The 21,796-nt window shown below is 45.2% G+C and overlaps 1 protein-coding gene across 6 annotated transcripts in view; it reads right to left on the minus strand.

Annotated features, from left to right (window-relative positions):
* Positions 1–3,584: 3,584 nt before the first annotated feature.
* The window catches only part of ASXL1 (ASXL transcriptional regulator 1), an 81,328-nt gene continuing 63,116 nt past the window's right edge, over positions 3,585–21,796 (minus strand). For 5 of the 6 annotated variants that reach the window (XM_032295269.1, XM_032295270.1, XM_032295271.1 and 2 more), the window contains 9 exons: positions 14,693–14,813; positions 14,520–14,617; positions 13,512–13,605; positions 12,892–13,044; positions 11,436–11,599; positions 11,242–11,338; positions 9,939–10,044; positions 9,008–9,641; positions 3,585–8,486 (listed from right to left, as the gene is read on the minus strand). In XM_032295269.1, the coding sequence (XP_032151160.1) occupies positions 5,580–8,486; positions 9,008–9,641; positions 9,939–10,044; positions 11,242–11,338; positions 11,436–11,599; positions 12,892–13,044; positions 13,512–13,605; positions 14,520–14,617; positions 14,693–14,813 (4,374 nt within the window). In that variant the 3' untranslated portion in view covers positions 3,585–5,579. The remainder of the gene's footprint in view (positions 8,487–9,007; positions 9,642–9,938; positions 10,045–11,241; positions 11,339–11,435; positions 11,600–12,891; positions 13,045–13,511; positions 13,606–14,519; positions 14,618–14,692; positions 14,814–21,796) is intronic. The other variant, XM_032295274.1, reaches the window with a different exon arrangement.

Here is a 21,796-nt window from a genome sequence, read left to right on the forward strand (position 1 = left end):
TGCTCTGCTTCCACTGTGTCCTATCGACAGCCGCACCGCCTGCCGCTTGTAGTGGCACCGAAACATCTTTCTACTGGTAGATTCCACCTTTTCCTAGCCAATAGTATAGCACACAGAAGGTCCTCGGTGCATTTTCCAGAACAAATAAACCTATAATTCCAGCATCTCATCTGTTAGAAAGGGAAGGCAGTGAACCTTTCGCAGGTGCCCATCAGTTGCTCAACACAGGCGGAGCTCGCATGCACCATTTTATCTTTCAGTTCCCTCACCCCCACGTGCACGTACACGTACACAGGCACACGGGGTATATATATGCCTTGCTGAAATCCAGTGACCAGCAACAAATCTGTAGCTTTTCCACGACCTCTCATCCTAGGACAAGGGCAACTGACTGAAACCAAATCCCCAGAACAATCCCTAAGTGCTAATTTGGAAAGCGGAGCAAACACGATCCCTGGTTCTGAATCTTTAGTGCTTAACATGCCATTCTATCAAAACCCTGGATTCCCACCTTGAAGGAAACAAAAGGGCTACTTTTCCCAAAGAGAATTACTTGTGATTTTTTTTCATCCCATGTATATGGTTTAGGTTAAGCCTTAAGGAAAAGTTTTAGGAATATGGCTGGGAACACAACTGGTCATCATGGATTTAAAAATAACTTTATGCATGTTAATTGCATACATTTTACTGCTAAAATTCCGTGTGCGTGTATATATATGTACACACATTTATGGCAGTTCTTAAAACCTCTATTTTTAAATAATGACACTCTGTCTCATAGAAATTCTGTGCAGTAGCCTAATATATAAAATAGAGAAGGGTGTGACAGAGGGGCTGAGACTCACAGACAGGAGAAGGTCCAGGCACAGCAGAAGACGGCCCTTGACGCCTCCCTTTGCCCATGGATGTGGGGAATCGGGGCAGCAAATCCTCAGTAACACGGAAATTCCTTGTCCTACCTAAAATGATCACCACTGAGACTGTTGAAACTATGACTATTAGAAACCCACAACCTGGGACAACAGCTCCAGATCAGCCCGCAAACACTTACCTCCTTCCACAGGAAATACTGCGGTTCCGAGGGAGCTCTGGGATTCCCAGGAGAAATCTGCCTGAGGGCAGAAAAGCGCTGGAGTCTGGCTTCTTTAAATGGGTCTCCACACCACTGTTAACAGTGGACAAAAGACTTCATCAAATGGGAACATCCCCTCAGAAAAGTGAACTAAAATGTACTCAATGACAAAACAGGCAAACCTCCCTTTACAAAAAACAGGAAAACATGCATATGCTATTTTTACAACTTAAAATGCACTAGGGAAGCTTAGTAGTTACGGGAAACCCAAGAATCCTTGCAAAATCCTATCTTCCCTTAACTGATCTTTTGTATAAACACATTTTATTAGGTTTATTCTCGACCAGTGGTTCTTAAATGAGGGGCCCCGGCTGCCTAAGGAGCCGGTAAATGCTGACAGTGTGCAAAACTTTGTGAGGCCAAGTGTGGTGGTGGGATCGCTTGAGGCCAGGAGTTCAAGACCAGTATGGACAACATAGCAAGAGCCTGTCTCTACAAAAAATTTTAATATTAGCTGGGAGTGGTGGCATGTGCCTGTAGTCTCAGCTACTTGGGAGGTTGCAGTGGGAGGATCACTTGAACTCAGAAGTTTGAAGCTACAGTGAGCTATGATCACGCCACTGCACTCCAGCCTGAAAAGAGGGAGACTCTAAAAACAAAAAAAAAAAACTTCGCATGTGCATTCCATGGGGGGGGGGGAAAGAGTTTCCAAAAACAGGTTAAAACCCACCCATATCAGGTAACACAGCACCGACAACTGTTGTACAGGGTGTTTGTCTACGTCTTGCGGTAGAGATGTTCATTCTAGGCTTTCAAATTGACCAGAGACAAGAGGAAGCATAAGGGTGTTATCCAATTTTGGAGCAATCTCCAAAGTTCCACATCCTGCCCCTTCATGGCTTCAGACAATACCCACACATGAGGGCAACACAGCCTGGGGCCCCTCCTCTTAGGTAGACAGGGCAGGCAGATGCTTTGGCATCAGGACCCCTGATGGACACAGGACAAATACCCACATCCCCCTCTCTCTAACACAGTCTTACAGCAGGCTGGATAGCAAACAAATGACACCTTGCCAGGTCAGTACCATTCTTCCTATATTCTGAAACATGATTTGCCTTGTCCTTTGGACCATGAGCAAAATAAGCCTTCCTTACCAAATATTCAGTCTCTAAACTTAGGATAACACTCAACTTTTGGTCAGGTCTGTGGCCCGGGACCAAAAATCAGGGTCCAAAGTGACTTCACAGCCTGCCACCACCCGTCAGCGCAGTGGGCACAAGGCCTGCATCCTGACAGCTCCCCTCTGGAGCAAGAGTGAAGTCGGTGGCAGTAGCTGTATAGATTCCTACCGTGAGTTCACATAACTACGACTGTCTTGGCCTGCTATGAACTAAGTCATTATTTCCTAGGTCGCCGGCACTAATAACCTCATGAAGTAGGAACTATTATACCTACTCACAGATGAGAGGTGGCAGCCAGGTTAAATAACATGGCCCAAAACCACAGAGCCGGTGTGTTGCAGAGGCTGTGCTCTAGGAAGTCACTGCATCATTCTGCCTCCCTGAGGAGATACAATAGGCCATGGAAGGTCCCAATCTGGGACTGTAATGATTCTGAGCTCCTGCAGATGTTAAGTGGCCAAATGGATTCTGTGACACAAGGACACATCACCACCACCAGGCAGTTGCCCAGTCACTACAGGGCCCCTGAGCCATCAACTCTCAAAACTGCATGTCTATCAAACAGCAGCACTACAAAGTGGCAGCTTCAACTGCCCAAGGGATATCCCACCACAAAGTTCTTCCTCCAATTCACAGGAAAAAATTATGAATATGTGTTTAAACTCCCATTTTTTCTGCTTTGGCTTATTTACATACTAATAAAATTATTTCTGATAAGCACAAAGTCAATGTATTGAAGTACTCCAGAGACGTCCGAGGACTTCTCAACCAAGGCGGCAATCCCCTGAAGCACGTGATCTACTCAGGCTCACTCAACTAGCATCAGACACCTCATCCTGGGCCAGCACCTTCCTCTCACTGCCACCAGAGGTCACAGAAAGAGGTGCTCATGGTTAAGGTTTTTTAAGTTCAGAGCTAGTCACCCTCCCACAGAAGACCACTGACCATTAGGAAGCCACTTGGCAATCTCAAACTCAGTGAGGCAATTTGGATGAGCTGCTGCAGAGGGATGTCACAGTTTCTGACTTTCACTCACAAAGGGGAAACCTTATTGCTCTCAGCAGATTGCTGACTGCAGTCTATGTGATGAAGTCTGGCAAGTCATGAACAGCTAAAGATCAGTGAAGCTGCCGAGTCATTCCTTTAGAACTAACCTCCCAAAAGAAGAGCTCCAAGCATAAGAACAGTAGCTCCAAGTATAAGAACAGTAGCTCCAGAGCCCAGGTGAGGAGAGCCGGTGTCTACTCCTTCCCCTCCAGCTCTGCACTCCAGCCTGACCTTCCCACACCAGCGAGGCAGCCACGGAAGATGACTGAGACCACAACTGTAGGTTGTACGGGTTTATTGTTTCAATACCACAACAGACATACAAAAGCAGTGCTTTCTCTGGGCAGCCCCATGGACCAGATCAGTGTCAAACTGTGTACCCTTGAGTGTCCCCAAAGGCTCCAGCAGAAGGAAGAGGACTGGATGTGCTTGGGCCCCTGTTCCCGGTCTTTGGTAAACAGACGCTTAAGTTGACAACTTGGACTTGGCCAATACTGCATTTTAAATCACATCATTGGCAACTTGTCACTCATGCTTCAGATGATGAAAACACATCAGATTAAATGAGAAAAAAAAAAAAAAAACTTTCAGATAAAATTAGACTTGAAGTCATAGAGATTTTATGCTTGACCTAAATTAAGCAAGGATCCTCAATTCTGTAATAAGTCAAAAATACAAGAACTAAGGCAGGGAACAAGGCAAGGGAAGACACATACGGGGCATCTACTTGCTAGGAACATGTTGGGAGAGAGGCAGGAGCAGGCATGGCTTTGTTTCTTCCCAAACCTGCCTGATGTCAAAAGTACGTCAAAAGGAGCCTCACGGTCCCAGGAGAGCATGGTCCCAGGTATTGCTGTGACAGGTGGTGACCCTGGAGCCAGATCTGGAAGGCCTTCCTGGGGGCTGCCCAGGGAACTCACCCATGAATCCAGAAGCACTTAACACTGGTGGTGGTGATTTGTCACATATGGCAGCGAGCAGCCATTAAAGGCTGTAGGAGGAGGAGAGGTGTGAGAAGCAAGATGCGTTTGCTCAGTGGCGTGTGGGCAGGCTGACTGTGGCTCTGCAGGCTGCAGCAGATCCACCCGGTGACCCGACCCGACAGGGCATCGGGCAACCTGGCAGGTCACAAGTCAAGTATTTCACCCTCACGTTGAGCAGCAGCACAGCACTCAGTGGCTCTGACAATAGGTGTAGAGAAGTAAATTACATCACTTTAATGCAATGATGCTGAAGATGTAAAATTAGGAAGAAACATTCATGTTCTCTGTACAATACATCCATTTACAGAATCGGCCAGTACTGTGTACAACATATAAATACATGATAAAACATTAGAGGTGCATAGAGCATACTTACAGAAGCCAAAAAGTTCACTTTATACATCCAAGAATAAAGAGTTAAAAATATAAAAATAAGAAACACACACTGCGCTTTGAAATGTAAAATGACTTTCACATACACAAGTGCGTGGAGATGCCCACTCCCATAGGGTCCAAAGTGACAGGGAAGATGTCAAGCAGAGGAATTCACCTGCAACCATCTGGACAGCTGACTCATCAGGTCTACAGATGGCATTTTCATAGGAAACACAACCCTATTCCCCGACCCCATTGTCCAAGAAGAGCTATTCAAGGTTCCAAATGATCCTGTGGGCTAGTGGATCGCACCAAGACAGAAAAGTTCCAAATTTGCTTCAGCAACAGAACATCAAACTTGCTCCATCAACTGGCAAATGACTCAACTGTGACCCTAAGGTCGACAGGTGCTCCAGCCCCCTGGTGGGCAATGATGGGAGTTACTTTAACCCTGTGCTGGCTTCTTTCCAGACCAACAACTCCCCAAACAAAGTAGCAGAGGAAAAGATGGCAGGGAGGGGACAGTGGAAGACTGGCATTTCTACTTAGTTCGGGTAGGTGAATTCCCTTGGTTGAGAATGCAACCTTCTTGCTTCAGTTTCAAGTCCCTCTGGGAGTCAGGCAGCACCTCCCCCCGCCACTGACCCTGCTCCATGCCACATCAGGCTATGTCTGCAGGAGAGCTCAGGCTGGCTGGCTTTGGGCAGCCCAATGGGTTATACCCAGAAAATCCCTCCAGCAAGACCAGAGGGGTCGACAAGTGACAGAGGGCTTTAGCACTATAAATCTGGGGGGAAGGCAAGAGTGCTCCTGCCTAAAAAGAGTATTGTATCAACGATATTCTGTATACAGATTTAAGATCAATCATTATCAAAATACACACACTAAATATACAATGTTTCCCATGGCCATAATTTATTATCTCACCACAAGGCACAATACACAGAGCTTTGAGGGTCCAATACAGTCATCATGACAGAACGCACCACAGCCTTGGCACATGATCATGGCTTTCAGGCTGCACGCACACTGGAGCGAGATGCTTTCCACCGTGCTGCTGTCAGTGAACATTTGCAAGGAAAGTGATGCACTGTGGCTCGCACCAAAGTTTGCTTTGTGGCTCAGCTGCACCACACTTCCAGCAAGGCCTTTGGGAAAGGTGGGAGAGCTAGAGGAATAATTAAAGCTGGTGGAACTCAGTTGGAGTTTAGAAAGCTTTCCATAAAATGCCTGCTTGATGCTGAGTTGGGAGGGGAGAGAAGGCTCCAGAGGCTCACTGAGCCCCTTCCCTGGCTCTCGGGGTAATTTCCAGAAGGGTAAGTCCATGACAAAGGGCATCCCTTGCAAGTGACCCACCAGTTCCAGAGGACTATGCCCAGTAGCTTTTCGGTTCTCGGCATTTGCCTTAAGAGTACCCCCGACAAAAGTCTTCTCGTTCTTGATGCTGCCAACACAGGCAGATTGTGGCTTTGGAGCCCAGTCTTCCCTGGAAGTCTGTACCCCACCAGACATGGAGTTTGTGCTTGGTCCTGTCTTCCCACTAGGAAAAACTGGAGGGATCTCAGCAGGCAGAGGCATCGGGTCTGCAGGCCTGGGGCGCTGAAGAGTTGTAGCCACATTCCCAGAGCCAAAAAGCTTCTTCCTTTGGCCTGTAACATTGCCCTGATCACCCAGGGCCCGACCTGTCTGCTCTGGACCAAAGGAGATTACATTTGGAGATGAGAAACAAGGTGTTCTCGAGGTAGTAAGATCTCCTGAGCTCTTGCCTGGAGCAGCATTTGAACTACTGTCCTGTGACACGGCACAGACCTCCTTCTGATCTTCACAAATAAAGGAAGAGAACTGCTCTTTGGAATCCATTTCTTCCAGTTTCCTAGAGGAAGTAATCGGATTTGTCACCGGATGGAGGGAGTCAAAACTTGGGACTGTTTTGGAAATCTTCTGGGGTGCTCCAGGAACCTGGGTGGCCTCTATCTTGGCAAGATCAGTGCCTGTTTCACAGCTATCTGGTAGAAGAGGCTCCTTTAAAGCCCTTAAAGAACTGGGGCTGCTTCTACCAACCATGCCACTGTTTTCTCCAAGATCATGTAAAGATCCCATACTCAGGGAGCCATGGCTCTGCACTTTTGTAAGCGGTACTTGCGCAGATTCTGGCACGCTGTCATCGTGGCCTGGTGGAAGAACCTTCTCTAGGGGCAAGTTACCCTGCAGCAACTGCATCACAAGAGGGTTAGTGGCCTCCACTGAGGACCCAGGCCTGGACAGGCACACGGCTCTTGGCTGGTACTCAGTATTGGCCAGCAGTAGGGAATCTGGAGTCTTTTGGGGGACCACACATACTCGAGACACCCAGCTCTGAGGAGCAACCATCCCATCTGTCCTTGTAACCAGATTCAGGTCACCATTCACCTTGGACACTGAGGCAGATCGGTTCCAACTGGGTTTCTCATCCTTGTCCACCGAAGATCCCTTTGTCACTGCAGCTTCACTAGTGTCAGCCTCACTGCTGTCCTCAGTGAGGTGACCTTCAAAGTCAGAGGCTGTATCTGTGGATTCACTGTGAGGACTCAGTGCTCCAGAGTCTCCGATGATTTTCAGCTTTTCAATGTCCCCTTGTTGACAGTCACTGCCAGTGCTGTCATTGCCTCCTCGAGATGGCACAGTCCAGAGTGAAGTAAGGCTGTCAGCAGGATCTAGACCCACCTCGGCTGTCAAATCCCTAGGCAATGCAGGAAGGGTTGGAGCAGCTTTCTCCCACTCTTCTCTAACCTGGGGCTCAACAGATGGTACATGTTCTCTGGATTCTGGTTCGGGCTGTGTCACTACCTCATCATTCGATGGGATAGGTATCCAATGCACGGAGCTGCTAGAAACGAGAGCCTTGGTGTTCAAGTTTTCTTGCCTAGTATCACTTTCCCTCATAGGAGGGCATGAGTCACCAAGCCCTAATTTGTCATCAACTGGTCTGTTCTGCAGGCAATCAGTCAATGGGGATTCAGGTGTGGAGCTGGGGGTCACATTTACAGGGTCCTTCATAGTGGGATGACTGTCAAGAGCCTGGCCAGTTCCTTCCTCTAACGTATCATCTCCCACTAGAGATGGAATAGGACCATTCTCTGCGGGAACAGTGGGTCCCCGTTCCTCCTCATCACTTTCCCAGGGAGTGGTGCCAGACTCACATTCAGTTCTAACAGCCAGATGCAACTTAGATTGCTCCATTAATCTCTCAGCTACCGAGGTTTGGGAGGACAGTGGGGGCAAGGCCTGGCATGGCTGGTCCCCAGTGGGAGCAATGGGGAGTTGGGAGGCATCTTCTGGCCCATTTGTGAATACAACTGGAACCCTCTGTAGTAGGCAGCTTTCCTCCTTTCTCAGAGAAGCCAGGTCCTCTCTCCTAGCTCTGGAAACGGCAGTTCCAGCCTGGGTATGCTCCCCGTTTAGAGGCCAAGGCGACAGTAGTTGTGTTCGCTGTAGATCTGACGTACGCTTTCCAGGGGTGCTCGGGCCTCCCCTGGGCTCAGGGTGGCCACAGGCCTCACCACCATCACCACTGCTGCCGCCTCTACCGCCTCCCTCATCGGTGGCCCCGCCGCCACCTCCACCCGGGCCACCCCCCCCTCCGATGGCAGTGGTGGCCGCCTCTCTATGGCAGTGGTGACCTCTCGCCCCTCGGACCTGCAAAGCACGGGCTTTAATGTCTGCGAGGGTCCTGGCGCCGGTCCAGCCCCGGCAGGAGGACTCCGTGATGGGGACGATCCGGGGGCATATCTGGTAAGTGGGCTGACCTTTAACCACCCAGGGTGGTTTGATACGTGAAAGTTGAATCTGCAAAAAAAGAATCAGAAAATAATTTTAACTGACTGGTGATCTGACCTAGGGACTGTGAAGCAGAACTAGGATTCTAGTAGCTTAAGGGCCATGGCATAGAGAATCAAATAATTTTCTTCAAACAATGAAATAATCATAGTAAAATAACTGCCATAACACCACACCATTCAGAGAAGATTCAGCTCAAGGGCTGTTACATGCCACACTTCTAAATTTAATTTCTGGTGGAACTGTGTGAGTCACTACAGCAAAGAATCTAACACTATCTTAAAAAGATTTTAAAACCCCAAAGGATTTTGACCTCTCGAGATAACTTCAACAGAATGAACAAAAAAGTGAGGAAGAAAAGAACTTCATCTCATTAAACTTTAAGGCAGTCTCAAGAAAACTTCTCTCACAAAAAGCCCTACATTCCCATATAATTAACTTCAGGGCCCCAGGGTAATAGGGCTCTATAACCTCATGACCCTCCAAGAAAACCTGGCTCCAGGGCAGCCAGGAATCAAACAGTCTCCTACCCGGATGGGCGGGACTTTGGGCTCCTCTTTAGTGGGCTGTGGCTTTTCGGTGTGAACACTTTCAATTGTGTTACGAAAGGACTGACGATCTTCAAGCCGCGGCTTCTTTTCGGGAAAGGATGCAGAGGCCGTCTGCTCAAAGGATTTCCTCTTCTGATCCTTGGGCTCCTGATCCACAGTCTCTTGAGGCAGGGGAGGAATTCTGTCTGGAGAGGCAGAGGCATGTGCCAGGTTGTCTGGCTCAGTCTGGATCCGGGAAGCCACAGACTCAACTGGGAATTCGGGACCCTCTGGGTCAGGTGCTACAGAGGATGTGCCTGGCAGATGGGGACTGCTCAGCCCTGCTGGGTCAGTCTTAGCCTCCCCATCCTTGTAGAGGGGAACATCTGAGGCCACAGATTTTGCATCCTTGGCAACCCCTGCTTGTTCTGGCTCCTGTTTTTTGTACAGGTTCCTTCTGGCTCTGGTTCGGAGATCTGGCCGAGAGCGTTTCTTAAAATGCCCATCTCGCTGTCGGGCGGCTGGACCACGCTGTGTACGCACTGATTCTCCCGGGACACACAAGCCACTTTTGATTTCAGCCTCCTCCTGGCCCACATTCTGCTGCAATGACTCTTCTTTGGTCAAACCCAGCCTGCAAATCAGAATCACACCATCAGTTTCAGGCCAGAGTGGACATGTCTCTTTTATTTCTATGAATAATATGGACCCAGAAACATAGATATCTCAGAACAAAATAAATCTGTGTGTTGCATAACACTAACCATAGAAAAACTGTTAGCTTCACTATGAATGGCATTAGGATAAATGACCCAAGTGTCACTGCAACCTCCACATTCTTGTCCAACACATAAGTATACACTATTTTGAGACCATCTACCTCTATCCCCTCAAAACCCCAGACCAAGACTCGTAGCTCCAACTGCCTTACTTCTGTCCATAGTAGTCTTCAAAGAACTTTTCTTTCCATTGTTCCACCTTCTTTTCCTTCTCCATTTCCTGTCGTATCCTGACTTGCATCTCATGAGTAAATTCACCTAGGGAGAAATAAACCTCTTCTAGTAAGTGCATTTGGGATATTAACGTCTGTCTTACAGACAGCTGAATCTCCCAGTTTTAAAACAACATGTCTCTTCTAGAGGCGCTCTCACATCACACTCTTAGAGGGATAGAGCTAACAAGTCTACCATAAGGGAAATTCACTCTTCCACAAAGTAAGAGCAAGCAACTCCTTGATTGAAAAAGCAAAACAACAAACAAAAGAACGATTCTTAACTTTTTGTCTACACAGAAAGTAACATAGTAAGCCTGACTGTTTAAACTTAGAAAGGCCTCCTTAGAAGAACAGCCCTTGGCTGACATCTGGGAATTTAGATTTCAGGAGGGCTCCCAACCACCCTAACTGATATGACTTGTTCACTGTGCCTAAATTGTTTATGCAAACAATATGGCTTATGCTGAACATCTGCCTTCCTTTTGGGAATCTGGAATCTGGGTATGTGCCAAGCAGTGGCTTCCTACATGATCGGCCCTTGACAAAAACCCTGGGTACCAGGTCTTTAACAGGTTTCCCTAGTAGACATTTCACACATGTTGTCATAATTTATTGCTGGAGGAATTAAATGTGTCCTGTGTGACACCACTGAGAGAGAACCTTGGAAGCCAACACACACGGTTTCCGCTGGACCTACCCCATGTGCCTCTCCATCTGCTGATTTTACTTTGTATTCTTCTGCTGTAATAAACCATAGCCCTGTATGTATAACTATATGCTAAGTCCTGCTAGCAAATCAAACCTAGGGGTGTTCTTAGGGCCCTCTCAACACTTTGGTATAAAATTAAATTAACAGAAGCGAACAATCACTCCAAGTGACAATGCCTAAAAAGACAGAGCATGGTGGAACGTGTCAACTCCACAGTGGACTTTCCTCCACCCTTCCAGACGATGCCATGATTATTGGAATGAACAGGTATTTATAGTTTTAATGATAAAAAGGAGATGAAGAATGAATATATACATACACTATATGAAAGTCTAAACCTAAACACCCTGTTATTTCTTCAGAGCTGTGTGGCACGTTAATACCTACCACATTTATTAGTAACATGAGGAAAGCCTGCCTTATACTTAACCCTCTGAGAAGAGTGAGCTTCGGTTTTAAATCCCAGGAGACATGAAACACCACACAAAAAAGATGCATCGCAGGCTGCCTGAGATGATCAAGTCTACTTACCATCAGCCAGGCGCTCCCGCCAGCTCTGTGCCGCGTGGGTAAAAAATTCGTTATTTAGTGCACTGCTGCTGAGACGCAACAGGCCATCTGTCCCCACCTAGAAGGATCAAGGAAAAAAAAATCCTAATAAATAAACTGAAAAGAGAACAGAAGCCCACCCAGAAAGAGGTAAAGGGGAGGTTGCCCATGTGCACCTGTCTGTCTACTTCAGGCAGGAGGAACAGGAGCTGCTGCTGGAAGTGTGATGGTAAGGCATGGAAGGTCCGAGAGTTGATCAGGGCACGGAGGTTGGTGTTGACAAGAATGGACCCAGGTGTCTCAAAATCTATTTCTTCCCCTCTGTTGCGCTTCATTTGACCTGTGATTTTTGAAGCAAGGAGAAGCAAGGTATAGATTCAGCTTTTTAAAGGAAAAAAGCAAATGCCAATTGATGGGAAAACTTCGGTGGCAGCACCCAAGGTACCCAGAACTTATCTGCACACCCTCTGCTCAACTGTCCAGTCCATCCTGACCTGCATGTTACAACTGTTCTTTCCAGGTTACTGTCATTGCCATCAAACCTAGGAGAACACTTGGGCTTATATCCTCTCAGACAAAACTCTGTACCGTCCTGTGTCACAGCCTGAAAGGACACTTCCCACAGAAAGCCAGGCAAAGGGCAGGTTCTGAGCTTCCCTCCGAAGCTGGAGAACAGGCTCCACAGAAAGCTCAACTGGAGAAATGATGGAAATTGTCTAAAAGCAAATCTAGTTAGTATATTACAGAAAAATCTGCAGAAGCCTTCTGTGAATGGGCTGGAGAGGGATGATCTCTATGCAGAAATGTACTAAGGACTGTTCAAAGCCAACTGAGATGCTAATACCTCTCACAGAAGCCTCAGCAAATGTTACTTTTATCTGAAAAACTCACTAGGAATAGAGACCTGTGAGATCTCAGATTGAGCACTGCTGATGAGCTGGAAAAGCAGCAAGACAGCAAACCTAGTTCCTACTTGGGCAAGGTTTACTCTAATTCTCAAAAGCAAAGGCTTGTCTTCTTAATGGTTTCATGTGGTTCATCTACAAAAAACCCAGCATGTGGGCCATTAAGAATTAAATCCTGGCATAGCAAAGCATACTGGCATTGCAAATAACCCTAATGGGGGTGGGGTGTGGTAGGGGTGGGAGGTATAGACATAGCTACTAAATTTGTTTGCATCCCCAGGATTCAACACATGCTTCCCCTCAACATACTGACTAGGTTGTAAAAAAGGGAGCCTCTGATAGAGGCTACAGATGTTGGGAACGAATGTGGCAGGATGCTACCGAAGAAAGAAAAGGGGTGTTAGAATTCTTCACTGAAAAGCTCAGAAGCGGTTTTCACTCATTCAAACACTTACTAAGCAGTACAGGGCAGGCACAGACTAGGCCTACAGGGACATACAAGAAACAATGTGGCATCATCTCTGCCTGAAAGGAGTTCTCACACAGTCTAGAAGAGAGCTACAAATGAAATAACCAAATTACAAGGTAAAAATAAACAAAAAAAATAGAGGGCCACCCAAGAAGTAAAAATAAACTGATAAAGGAACTGGAACAGAAGACATCATCTTCTCACTAGGCCTGCAGGGGCCCCCTTTACAGGCAGAGAAATGAGTGCCAAGCCACTCACCTGTGGCTGGCTTCCGGAAGCCTCTCAGGAGCGGGGCAGGGTCCTGGGCGACCTCGGCCTGGCCACGAATAGCAGCGCTGCCCAGGGCCAGAGAGCCGCTGCTGCTGCTGGACGGGCTGCCGCTCTCGCCATCGGCGTGGCGGCCCGAGAACCCTGAAGGCACAGCATTCCACTGGTCAAAAGTATCACAAGCCGCGCCCATGGCTCTCAGACAAGTTCACTTCTCCCAGCTCTCCCTGAGATGCTGCCAGCAGTACTGGAATGCTTCGATCTCCCAGCCTTGGGCTGAGAGAAACCACCACCTCATGGTCTGGCTTTAAAGTATCACCTTACGAGTGCCAAACCACCATCTTCATTTGGATACACTACACCTTTTACAAAGCACTGGCACAATCAAATCCTTCGTTGGATCCTCGCGACTGCCCTGGGAGGCAAAGAGGAAGGCACACGGCAGAGCCCAGCACTAAAACCTATGGCGGGCCTCATCCACTGGCGGGGCTCTTGCCTGTGGCCCGACAGCTCTCCTGGCATCACACTACTAGGTCAGAAACCGCTGACAGAGGGAGGCCAGGTCCCCAGGACCTGAGGAAAAAGCATCACAACCATGAGTTTACACGTACCTGACGCAGATTCCACGTGGGCCCCGTTTACCTTCAGAGGAGTCAGGACAACTCGAGGCAGCATCACCCCAGTCTTTTTCTTTTGTTTGTTCGCCTATATTCCCAGGGAGAACAAAAAGAGAGTCCAAGTCAACTGCAGAGCCACAAAAGTATTCCCTGGCAACACTGTCTCTACTCACTCTCTTGTAAAATGAAGTTCATCTTCAACCAGATCTGCCAAATAATGCTGACAAGAGCACTGGTTAATGTTACTGAGCTACATGCTGGTCTCTGTGCCAAGCATCATTCCAAGCTACAAAAATGTATTGTTATCCCCATTTTACAGGTAAGGAATTTTCCCAAAGTCTCAAGGCCAGTAAGTGTCAGGGTAACTTATCATTCAAACTGCTCACTTCCAAGCTCCTGTTCTCACTACTCTGCACTACACCGTATTTCTCTTTGGGTGTTCACGTGTATATTACAAGAATGAACAGAATCAAGCCAAGTGTTGAGTCATCACACCCATAATCCCAGCACTTTGGAAGGCTGAGGCAGGCAGATCACTTGAGGTCAGAATTTGAGACTAGCCTGACCAACATGGCAAAACCCCATCTCTACTAAAAATACAAAAATTAGCCAGGCACAGTGGTACGTGCTTGTAATACCAGCTACTCGGGAGGCTGAGGCAGGAGAACTGCTTGAACCCTGGAGGCAGAGTTTACAGCAAGCGGAGATCGTGCCACTGCACTCCACCCTGGGTGACAAGCAAGACTGTCTCAAATAACAGACAAAACAACAAGAATGAATAGAATCACCTAGCCAAGGTAGAGAAAAAGAGAAAATTCACTCTGCTCAGACCTGCTGTTCACTTTTCCTACTGCCCACTGTTAAATGCTACTAACCGCTAGAGACCAGACTTCTGTTCTTCACTCTCTGAACACGTTCACAGCTCACTACAGGAGTAGGAAGGATCCTGTCTTATACCTGCCATCATTCACCCTCCCAGGCTAGGCTCTGTCTCTTCCTTACCTGTGAGGAAGCTCTGTAGCTGTCCCTGGGATTGGAAAGAGGTCTACTCTGAGATTCCGTAGAACAAGATGCATTCGAAGATGTTTCATCAAGAGATACTGGAAGAGAAGAAATAAAGGTTAGTCCCTAGTGCCTGCTGTGGCTCCCTCACCCATCTGGTTAAGGGTCCTTACCATCATTTTCACCACTCACAGTGCTGGCTTCATTAGAGCCACAGCTCTCCACATCAGCCGTGTCCTCTGGTTCCTCCCCCTCCACTGCTGTGGGAGTGCGAGACCACTGCAGGGCATCCTTCTGTGACAGCAAGGCACAACTCAGGTGAACAAAACCCTACAGGCTCTTCAAGCAAGGCAGTGTATGCTTTTGAAAAAGAGGTATTTAGAATACTGACAAATTCCTAACCCTTTCTAACTGACCTCTTTTCCAGTAAGTTCTTTTCATAAATATATCATTAAGAAAGTTAGATCTACTTTTGCATTCAAACATTATTGAACATTTATAGGGTGCCTCCTATAAGCAACACCATTCTAGTTCTGGGGAGGATGGAGTGCTAAGGAGTAGGAAATCAGGGCTCTACTCTCAAGGAGCTCAGCTAAGTAGCAGGGATAATTGAACTGATTACAATACAAAGTACGGTAACACAGGTAAACTAGGAGAGCTGTGGCAGCCCAGAATAGGGGGCACCTAACTTCAATGAGTTGAGCGAAAGACAGCATGGAGGTAAATAACGACCAGGGAAGTAATATAAACAAAAAGTTGCGTGGCTTAAGCTGAGTTTTACAAGAAATTAGCAACTAGGGAGACTGTAGGAAGTTCTAGATAGTGGGATGAGCAAATGTGAAAGAATATTCGAAACTCAGGAAAACTAGGGGTGTGGGGAACTAAGACCCATGAAGAGGGATCAATAATTTCATTGTTCTGGAGTCACTGATGGATATTAACTAGGGGAATAATGTAAGCTTTCTGAATTTTATCCGGCAATCATGGGAAGCCTGGAGACAGGAAGAAGAGTCAGACACTATGACAGAGGTCCACTGAAAAATGCCAGAGGTCTAAACCAAAGATTGGCCACAGTGCTAGAGTGTAGAAGAGAGCTCCATCCCAAATTTCATCTCCTAAGAAAAGCTTCTTCCAACAGACTCACTATATACAGACTCAAGAATTAAACTCTACCCATTCCTAAGAACTTAGGAGTTCTCTCACACCTCAAAACTAGAAAGAGTACAGATGTGTACTGGGAGTTGGAAACAAGAAGACAAGTTGGGACAGACACTTTCATGTCTTCTTTGAATAAAAGTACGTGAAAAAGAGTTGATAAAGTCATGATTATGTTAAAAAGGTACCATAAATTTAAAAGGAGTGCCCACAACAATCTAACTCATCAATTTCATGGGTCTCTTGACCCACTACATTGAAGTTTCATCAATTTATTTCCATTAGTTTTAGCCAAAATCATGTGTCTTAAATAAAAAAGAAAACAGTTTTCTGGATCTTTATCTCTTTTCCCTACAGGACATAAATGGTCTTCAGAATCAAAAGCGAAAGAATATTTTTAGTTAGGCTTATTGACTGCTATGTTCTTGGTATAATAAAACAAATTTAACTTAGATTAAATACTCCTTAATGAATTAAGTAAGTCTATTACATTGGCAAAATTGACCCCAAATCTCCAGTTCTGACGAGAATGTAAGAAAATCACACATACACCCTTGATGGGAGTAACAACAGTATGAAAAGGTTCACACACTGCCAGCAGAAAACTATGAGCCAAAACCTTAAAAATACATACGTATCTTTTATCCCAATATAAGATTTATACAAGACATAAGAAACATTAACTCTTACAAAGGAGAAAAAAAAATCAAACTACATTAAAATTAAGACTTTCTATTCATCAAAAAACATGATTACCTACAGAGCTGAAAAAGATATTTGCAACTTATATAACCAGTAAACAACTTTCATTTAGAATACATAAATCAGGCCAGGTGTGGTGGCTCGCACCTGTAATCCCAGCATTTTGGAAGGCCCAGGCAAATGGATCACTTGAGGTCAGGAGTTTGAGACCTGCCTGGCCAACATGGTGAAACCCTATCTCTACTAAAAACACAAAAAACAGCTGGGTGTAGTGGCGCGCACCTATAGTCCCAGCTACTTGAGAGGCTGAGGCAAGAGAATCACTTGAATCAGGGAGGCAGAGGTTACAGTGAGCCAAGGTCGTGCCACTGCACTCCAGCCTGGGTGATAGAACCACACTCCTTCTCAAAAAACACAAAAAACAAACAAACAAAAAAAACCACATAAATCAATGGGAAAAAGGCAACTCAGAAGATGTGAATTAGGCACTGCACAAGAGCATACTGAGGTAGCCAACACACATAAAAGGTATTTAATTTCACTAACAATAAAGAAAACGCAAAATAATGCAAATTAAAACCACAATGAAATACTACCACATCCAACAGAATGGCTAAAAGTTTGACAATATCAAGTAGTGTTAATTAGGAGTAGAACAAGTATACTGAAAACACATCCAACCATTCAAGAACACAATTTGGCCTTATCTGGTACAGTTGAAGATACAAACATCCTCTGACCCAGCAACGTCTCTCTTAGGTTTGGATTCCCTAGAGGAGTACTTACACATACACACAAATCACAACTCACATGTTCACAATGCAGCATTTGTAATGTGGACTATAAACAATCAAAGTGGCTGCCAGCAGCAGAATCAAATTGTAGTATATTCAATAAATGGATTATACAGCAAAAAAAAAAAAATGAACTATAACTACTAACAACATAGATGAATATTAAAAACAAAATACCAAATGAAAGCCAGATACAAAAGAATGCATACTTGATGATTCTGTTTGTGAAAAGTTCAAAATAAGCTCAACTAAACTACAGCATTAGGAATGCAAAGACAGGTACGTAACCTAAAGGAAAGCAAGAAAACAACTTTTATAAAGTCAGGACAGAAGTTACCTTCAGGGGGAAGAATGGGGCTATGACTGGCTGGGAAGGAGCATTGAGGGGGTGGGGGGCTCCTGGCTGTTGACTCTATTTGATGTCTTGACCTGAGTGGCAGTTACAAGGATGTTATTCATTAAGCTGAACATTTGTGTTCTACGCATTCACTGTATTACATTTCCACAATTATAAAGGTTTAAAAACAAAAACTTTTAAGGTATTTCCTTCAAGGAACACTACCACAGATAGCCATTTAAAAGAAAGCTGTAGAGCATTTAACGGCAAGAGTAATGATGATATAACAAGCTAATTAGGCAGTTAAATTCATACAGTATGATTCTTTTTTTAAAAAAATAAAAATTTGAATGTGTTTGCATAGAAAATTGCAAGAGAAATTCTTGCTAAAGTGTTAGCCACCACCATCTCCGAGTGGTAGTTTTTTTGGTTTTGTTTTTTGAGACAGAGTCTAGCTCTGTCACCCAGGCTGGCGTGCAGTGGTACAATCTCAGCTCACTGCAACCTCCGCCTCATAGGTTCAACCGATTCTCCTGCCTCAGCCTCCCAAGTAGCTGGGATTATAAGCACCTGTTACCATGCCCAGCTAATTTCTGTAGTTTTAGTAGAGACGGACTTCACCACATTGTCCAGGATGGTCTAGAACTCTTGACCTTAGGTGACCCACCCGCCCTGGCCTCCTCAAAGTGTTGGGATTACAGGTGTGAGCCACTGTACCTGGCCTACCTAAGTGGTAGAGTTTTATTAAGTGCTTTATATTCTTTTCAATTTTGGGTATTTTCTACTACGAACGTGTATTGTTTTCTATGATTAAGAAAATAACTGCCGGGCGCGGTGGCTCAAGCCTGTAATCCCAGCACTTTGGGAGGCCGAGGTGGGTGGATCACAAGGTCAAGAGATCGAGACCATCCTGGTCAACATGGTGAAACCCCGTCTCTACTACAAATACAAAACATTAGCTGGACATGGTGGCGCGTGCTTGTAGTCCCAGCTACTCAGGAGGCTGAGGCAGGAGAATTGCCTGAACCCAGGAGGCGGAGGTTGCGATGAGCCGAGATCGCGCCATTGCACTCCAGCCTGGGTAACAAGAGTGAAACTCCGTCTCAAAAAAAAAAAAAAAAAAAAAAAAGAAAAGAAAATAACAATTCAAAATAAAACTTAGGTGCTAAATGCTTTACCAACAGCTCCATCAAAATTTCCTTCCTCTAGGTCCTAGAGTCTGGAGAAACCAAGTACTACTCACAAATCTCATTAATTAAACAGGAATAGGGCCTGCGTGTCTGCAATTCAAACTACCCAGAGGTTTCTAAAGCCAAGCTTTTTCAGTGAAAAAAAAAAAAAAAAAAAAAGAGGAAAACAAAACTTTTAAGAGTAAGATTTGCTATTCTAATACTTCATAATTTTTACTGTGCAGATAGACAGGGTCTTGGTCTATTGCCCAGACTGGTCTCGAACTCCTGGGCTTGGCCAGGCACACTGGCTCACATCTGTAATTTCAGCACTTTGGGAGGCCGGGGCAGGCAGATCACTTGAGGTCAGGAGTTCGAGATCAGCCTGGCCAACATAATGAAACCCCGACTCTACTTAAAAAACACAAAAATTAGCTGGGTGTGTTGGCACACACCTATAATCCCAGCTACTTGCAAAGCTTGAGGCACGAGAATCACTTGAACCTGGGAGGCAGAGGTTGCAGTGAGCTGAGATCATGCCATTGTACTGTAGTCAGGGCGACAAAGTGAGACTCTGTCTTTAAAAAAAAAAAAAGAAAAGAAAAACACTCTTGGGCTCAAGCTATCCTCCCGCCTCAGCCTCCCAAAGTGCTAGTATTACAGGCCAATTCTATAATTAGCCACACCCAGAATTCTGTATTTTTAAAAAGATCATTAATCTTTCCATATAAACTCTGGAGTTTGACATAATTGACTTTTCATACATTAACTCTATTATGTCTGACAAAACTAAGTAAGTTACTGAAAATAAAAGGTGCCAGAAAACATGCCCTAGGAGTGGCCAGGCACAGTGGCTCACGCCTGTAATCCCAGCACTTTGGGAGGCCGAGGCGGATTGATCACAAGGTCAGAAGTTCAAGACCAGCCTGGCTAAGACAGTGAAACCCTGTCTTTACTAAACATATAAAAATTAGCCAGGCACGGTGGCAGGCACCTGTAATCCCAGCTACACATGAGTCTGAGGCAGGAGAACTGCTCGAACCTGGGTGGCAGAGGTTGCAGTGAGCCGAGACTGTGCCACTGTACTCCAGCCTGGGCGATAGAGTGAGACGCCATCAGAAAAAAAACAAAACAAAACAGAAAAAACCATGCCCTAGGATTCAAGATTTTAACATTTTGCAAGAATAATTTTCATCATGAAGCTTTTAAAAAAAATGAATGAGTGATCCTTCACTGAATCCTATATATAAAAAATTCTATAAAAGACTTTTTAAAAAACTATTCTTTCTCCAGCTTTACTGAGGTGTATCTGACAAAGAAAATTATATATATTCAAGGTGAACAATGTGATGATTTGATATATATGTATACACTGTGAACACAATTACCACAATCAAATTAATAATAATTAACCCAGGCCAGTTCACACCTCACACCTGTAATCCCAGCAGTTTGGGACGCCAAGGCGGGTGGATCACCTGAGCCAGGAGTTCAAAACCAGCCTGGTCGACATGGTGAAACCCCAACTCTACTAAAAATACAAAAACTAGCTGGGCGTGGTGGCACATGCTTGTAATCCCAGCTACTCGGGAGGTCAAGGAATGAGAATCACTTGAACCTGGGAGGCAGAGGGTGCAGGGAGCCGAGATTGCGCCATTGCACTCCAGCCTGAGCGACAGTGCAAGAAAAAAATTAACCAATCCTTCATCACACTTAGTTACCATGAGTGGGAGAATGGGAGATGGAGAGTGTAAAGACACTTAAGATCTACTCAGCAAATTTCAAGACACTGGAATACTTGAACTGCATACTAGATGGTAATGCTGCATTAATGCTAAATTTTCTGAGTGTGGTAACTATTGCGCTTATGTAGGAGAATGTCCTTGGATCAATCACTCCTCCTATCCTTCCCTTGCTTTTTTTTTAAAGTTTAATGTAAACACAGTGAAATGCACAGATCTTAGGTGTAACATTTAATGAGTTCTAACAAATGCGTATCAAGATACAGAACATTTCCAACACCCTCAAAAGCTTCCTTGTGCCCCTTCCTAGTCAACCCCCATTCTAAACTACCCCTTTCACTCCACTAAGGCAATCGTTGTTCTGATTTCTATGTTCGTGACATACTTTGGCCTGTTCTTGATCTTCACGTAAATGGACTCATATATATATACTCTTTCGTATCTGGTTTCTTTCACTGTCTGTTTATGATATTCATTCAGGTTGTTGCATGCATAAGTAGTTCATTACTTGTTATTACAGGGTAATAGTCTCATATATACCCATCTGTATATTCTCTCCTGATGGACAGTTGGGTTATTTCCAGGTTTGGGTTATTCAGAATAAAGCTATTATGAACATTCTTGTAAACAGCTTTTTGTAGACATGTTTTCATTTCTCCTGAATAAGTATCTAGGAGTAAAACTGCTGAGTCATAAGATGGATGAAAGCTAACTTTATTAAAAAGATTTATACTCCCAACAGCACCTGATAAGAGTTCCAGTGGATCCAAATCCTCACCATTATTTGAAGCTGGCAGTCTTATTTTAGCCATTCTAGTGGGAGTATAATGGTACCTCAATTGTGGTTTTAATTTTAATTCAGAGTGCTAGAATTCAATGGTTTTTAATTTGCCTAACGTCTAAAGATGTTGAGCACTTTTTAAGATCTTTTTTTTAAGTTCTGGGACACAGCAGAACACACAGGTTACATAGGTATACGTGTGCCAAGGTGATTTGCTGCACCTATCAACCCGTTGTCTAGGTTTTAAGCCCCACATGCATTAGGTATTGGTCCTAATGTTCTCCCTCCCATTTCCCCTGACCCCCGGAAAGGCCTGAGTGTGTGATGTTCCCCTCCCTGTGTCCATGGGTTCTCACTGTTCAACTCCCACTTATGAGAGAGAGCATGTGGTATTTTGTTTTCTGTTCCTGTGTTAGACTGCTGAGGATGATGGTTTCCAGCTTCAACCATGTCCCTGCAAAGGACATGAACTCATTCTTTTTTTATGGCTGCATAAACACTTTTTAATGTGCTTATTGGCCATATTCATATCTTCCTCTTGAAGTATCTGTTCAAGCCTTTCACTCATTTTTTAAATTGTCTTTTTAAAACTGTAGT

Source organism: Sapajus apella, unplaced genomic scaffold, assembly GCF_009761245.1.
Source record: "Sapajus apella isolate SASKATOON/1434 unplaced genomic scaffold, GSC_monkey_1.0 scaffold33, whole genome shotgun sequence".
NCBI lineage: Eukaryota > Metazoa > Chordata > Mammalia > Primates > Cebidae > Sapajus > Sapajus apella.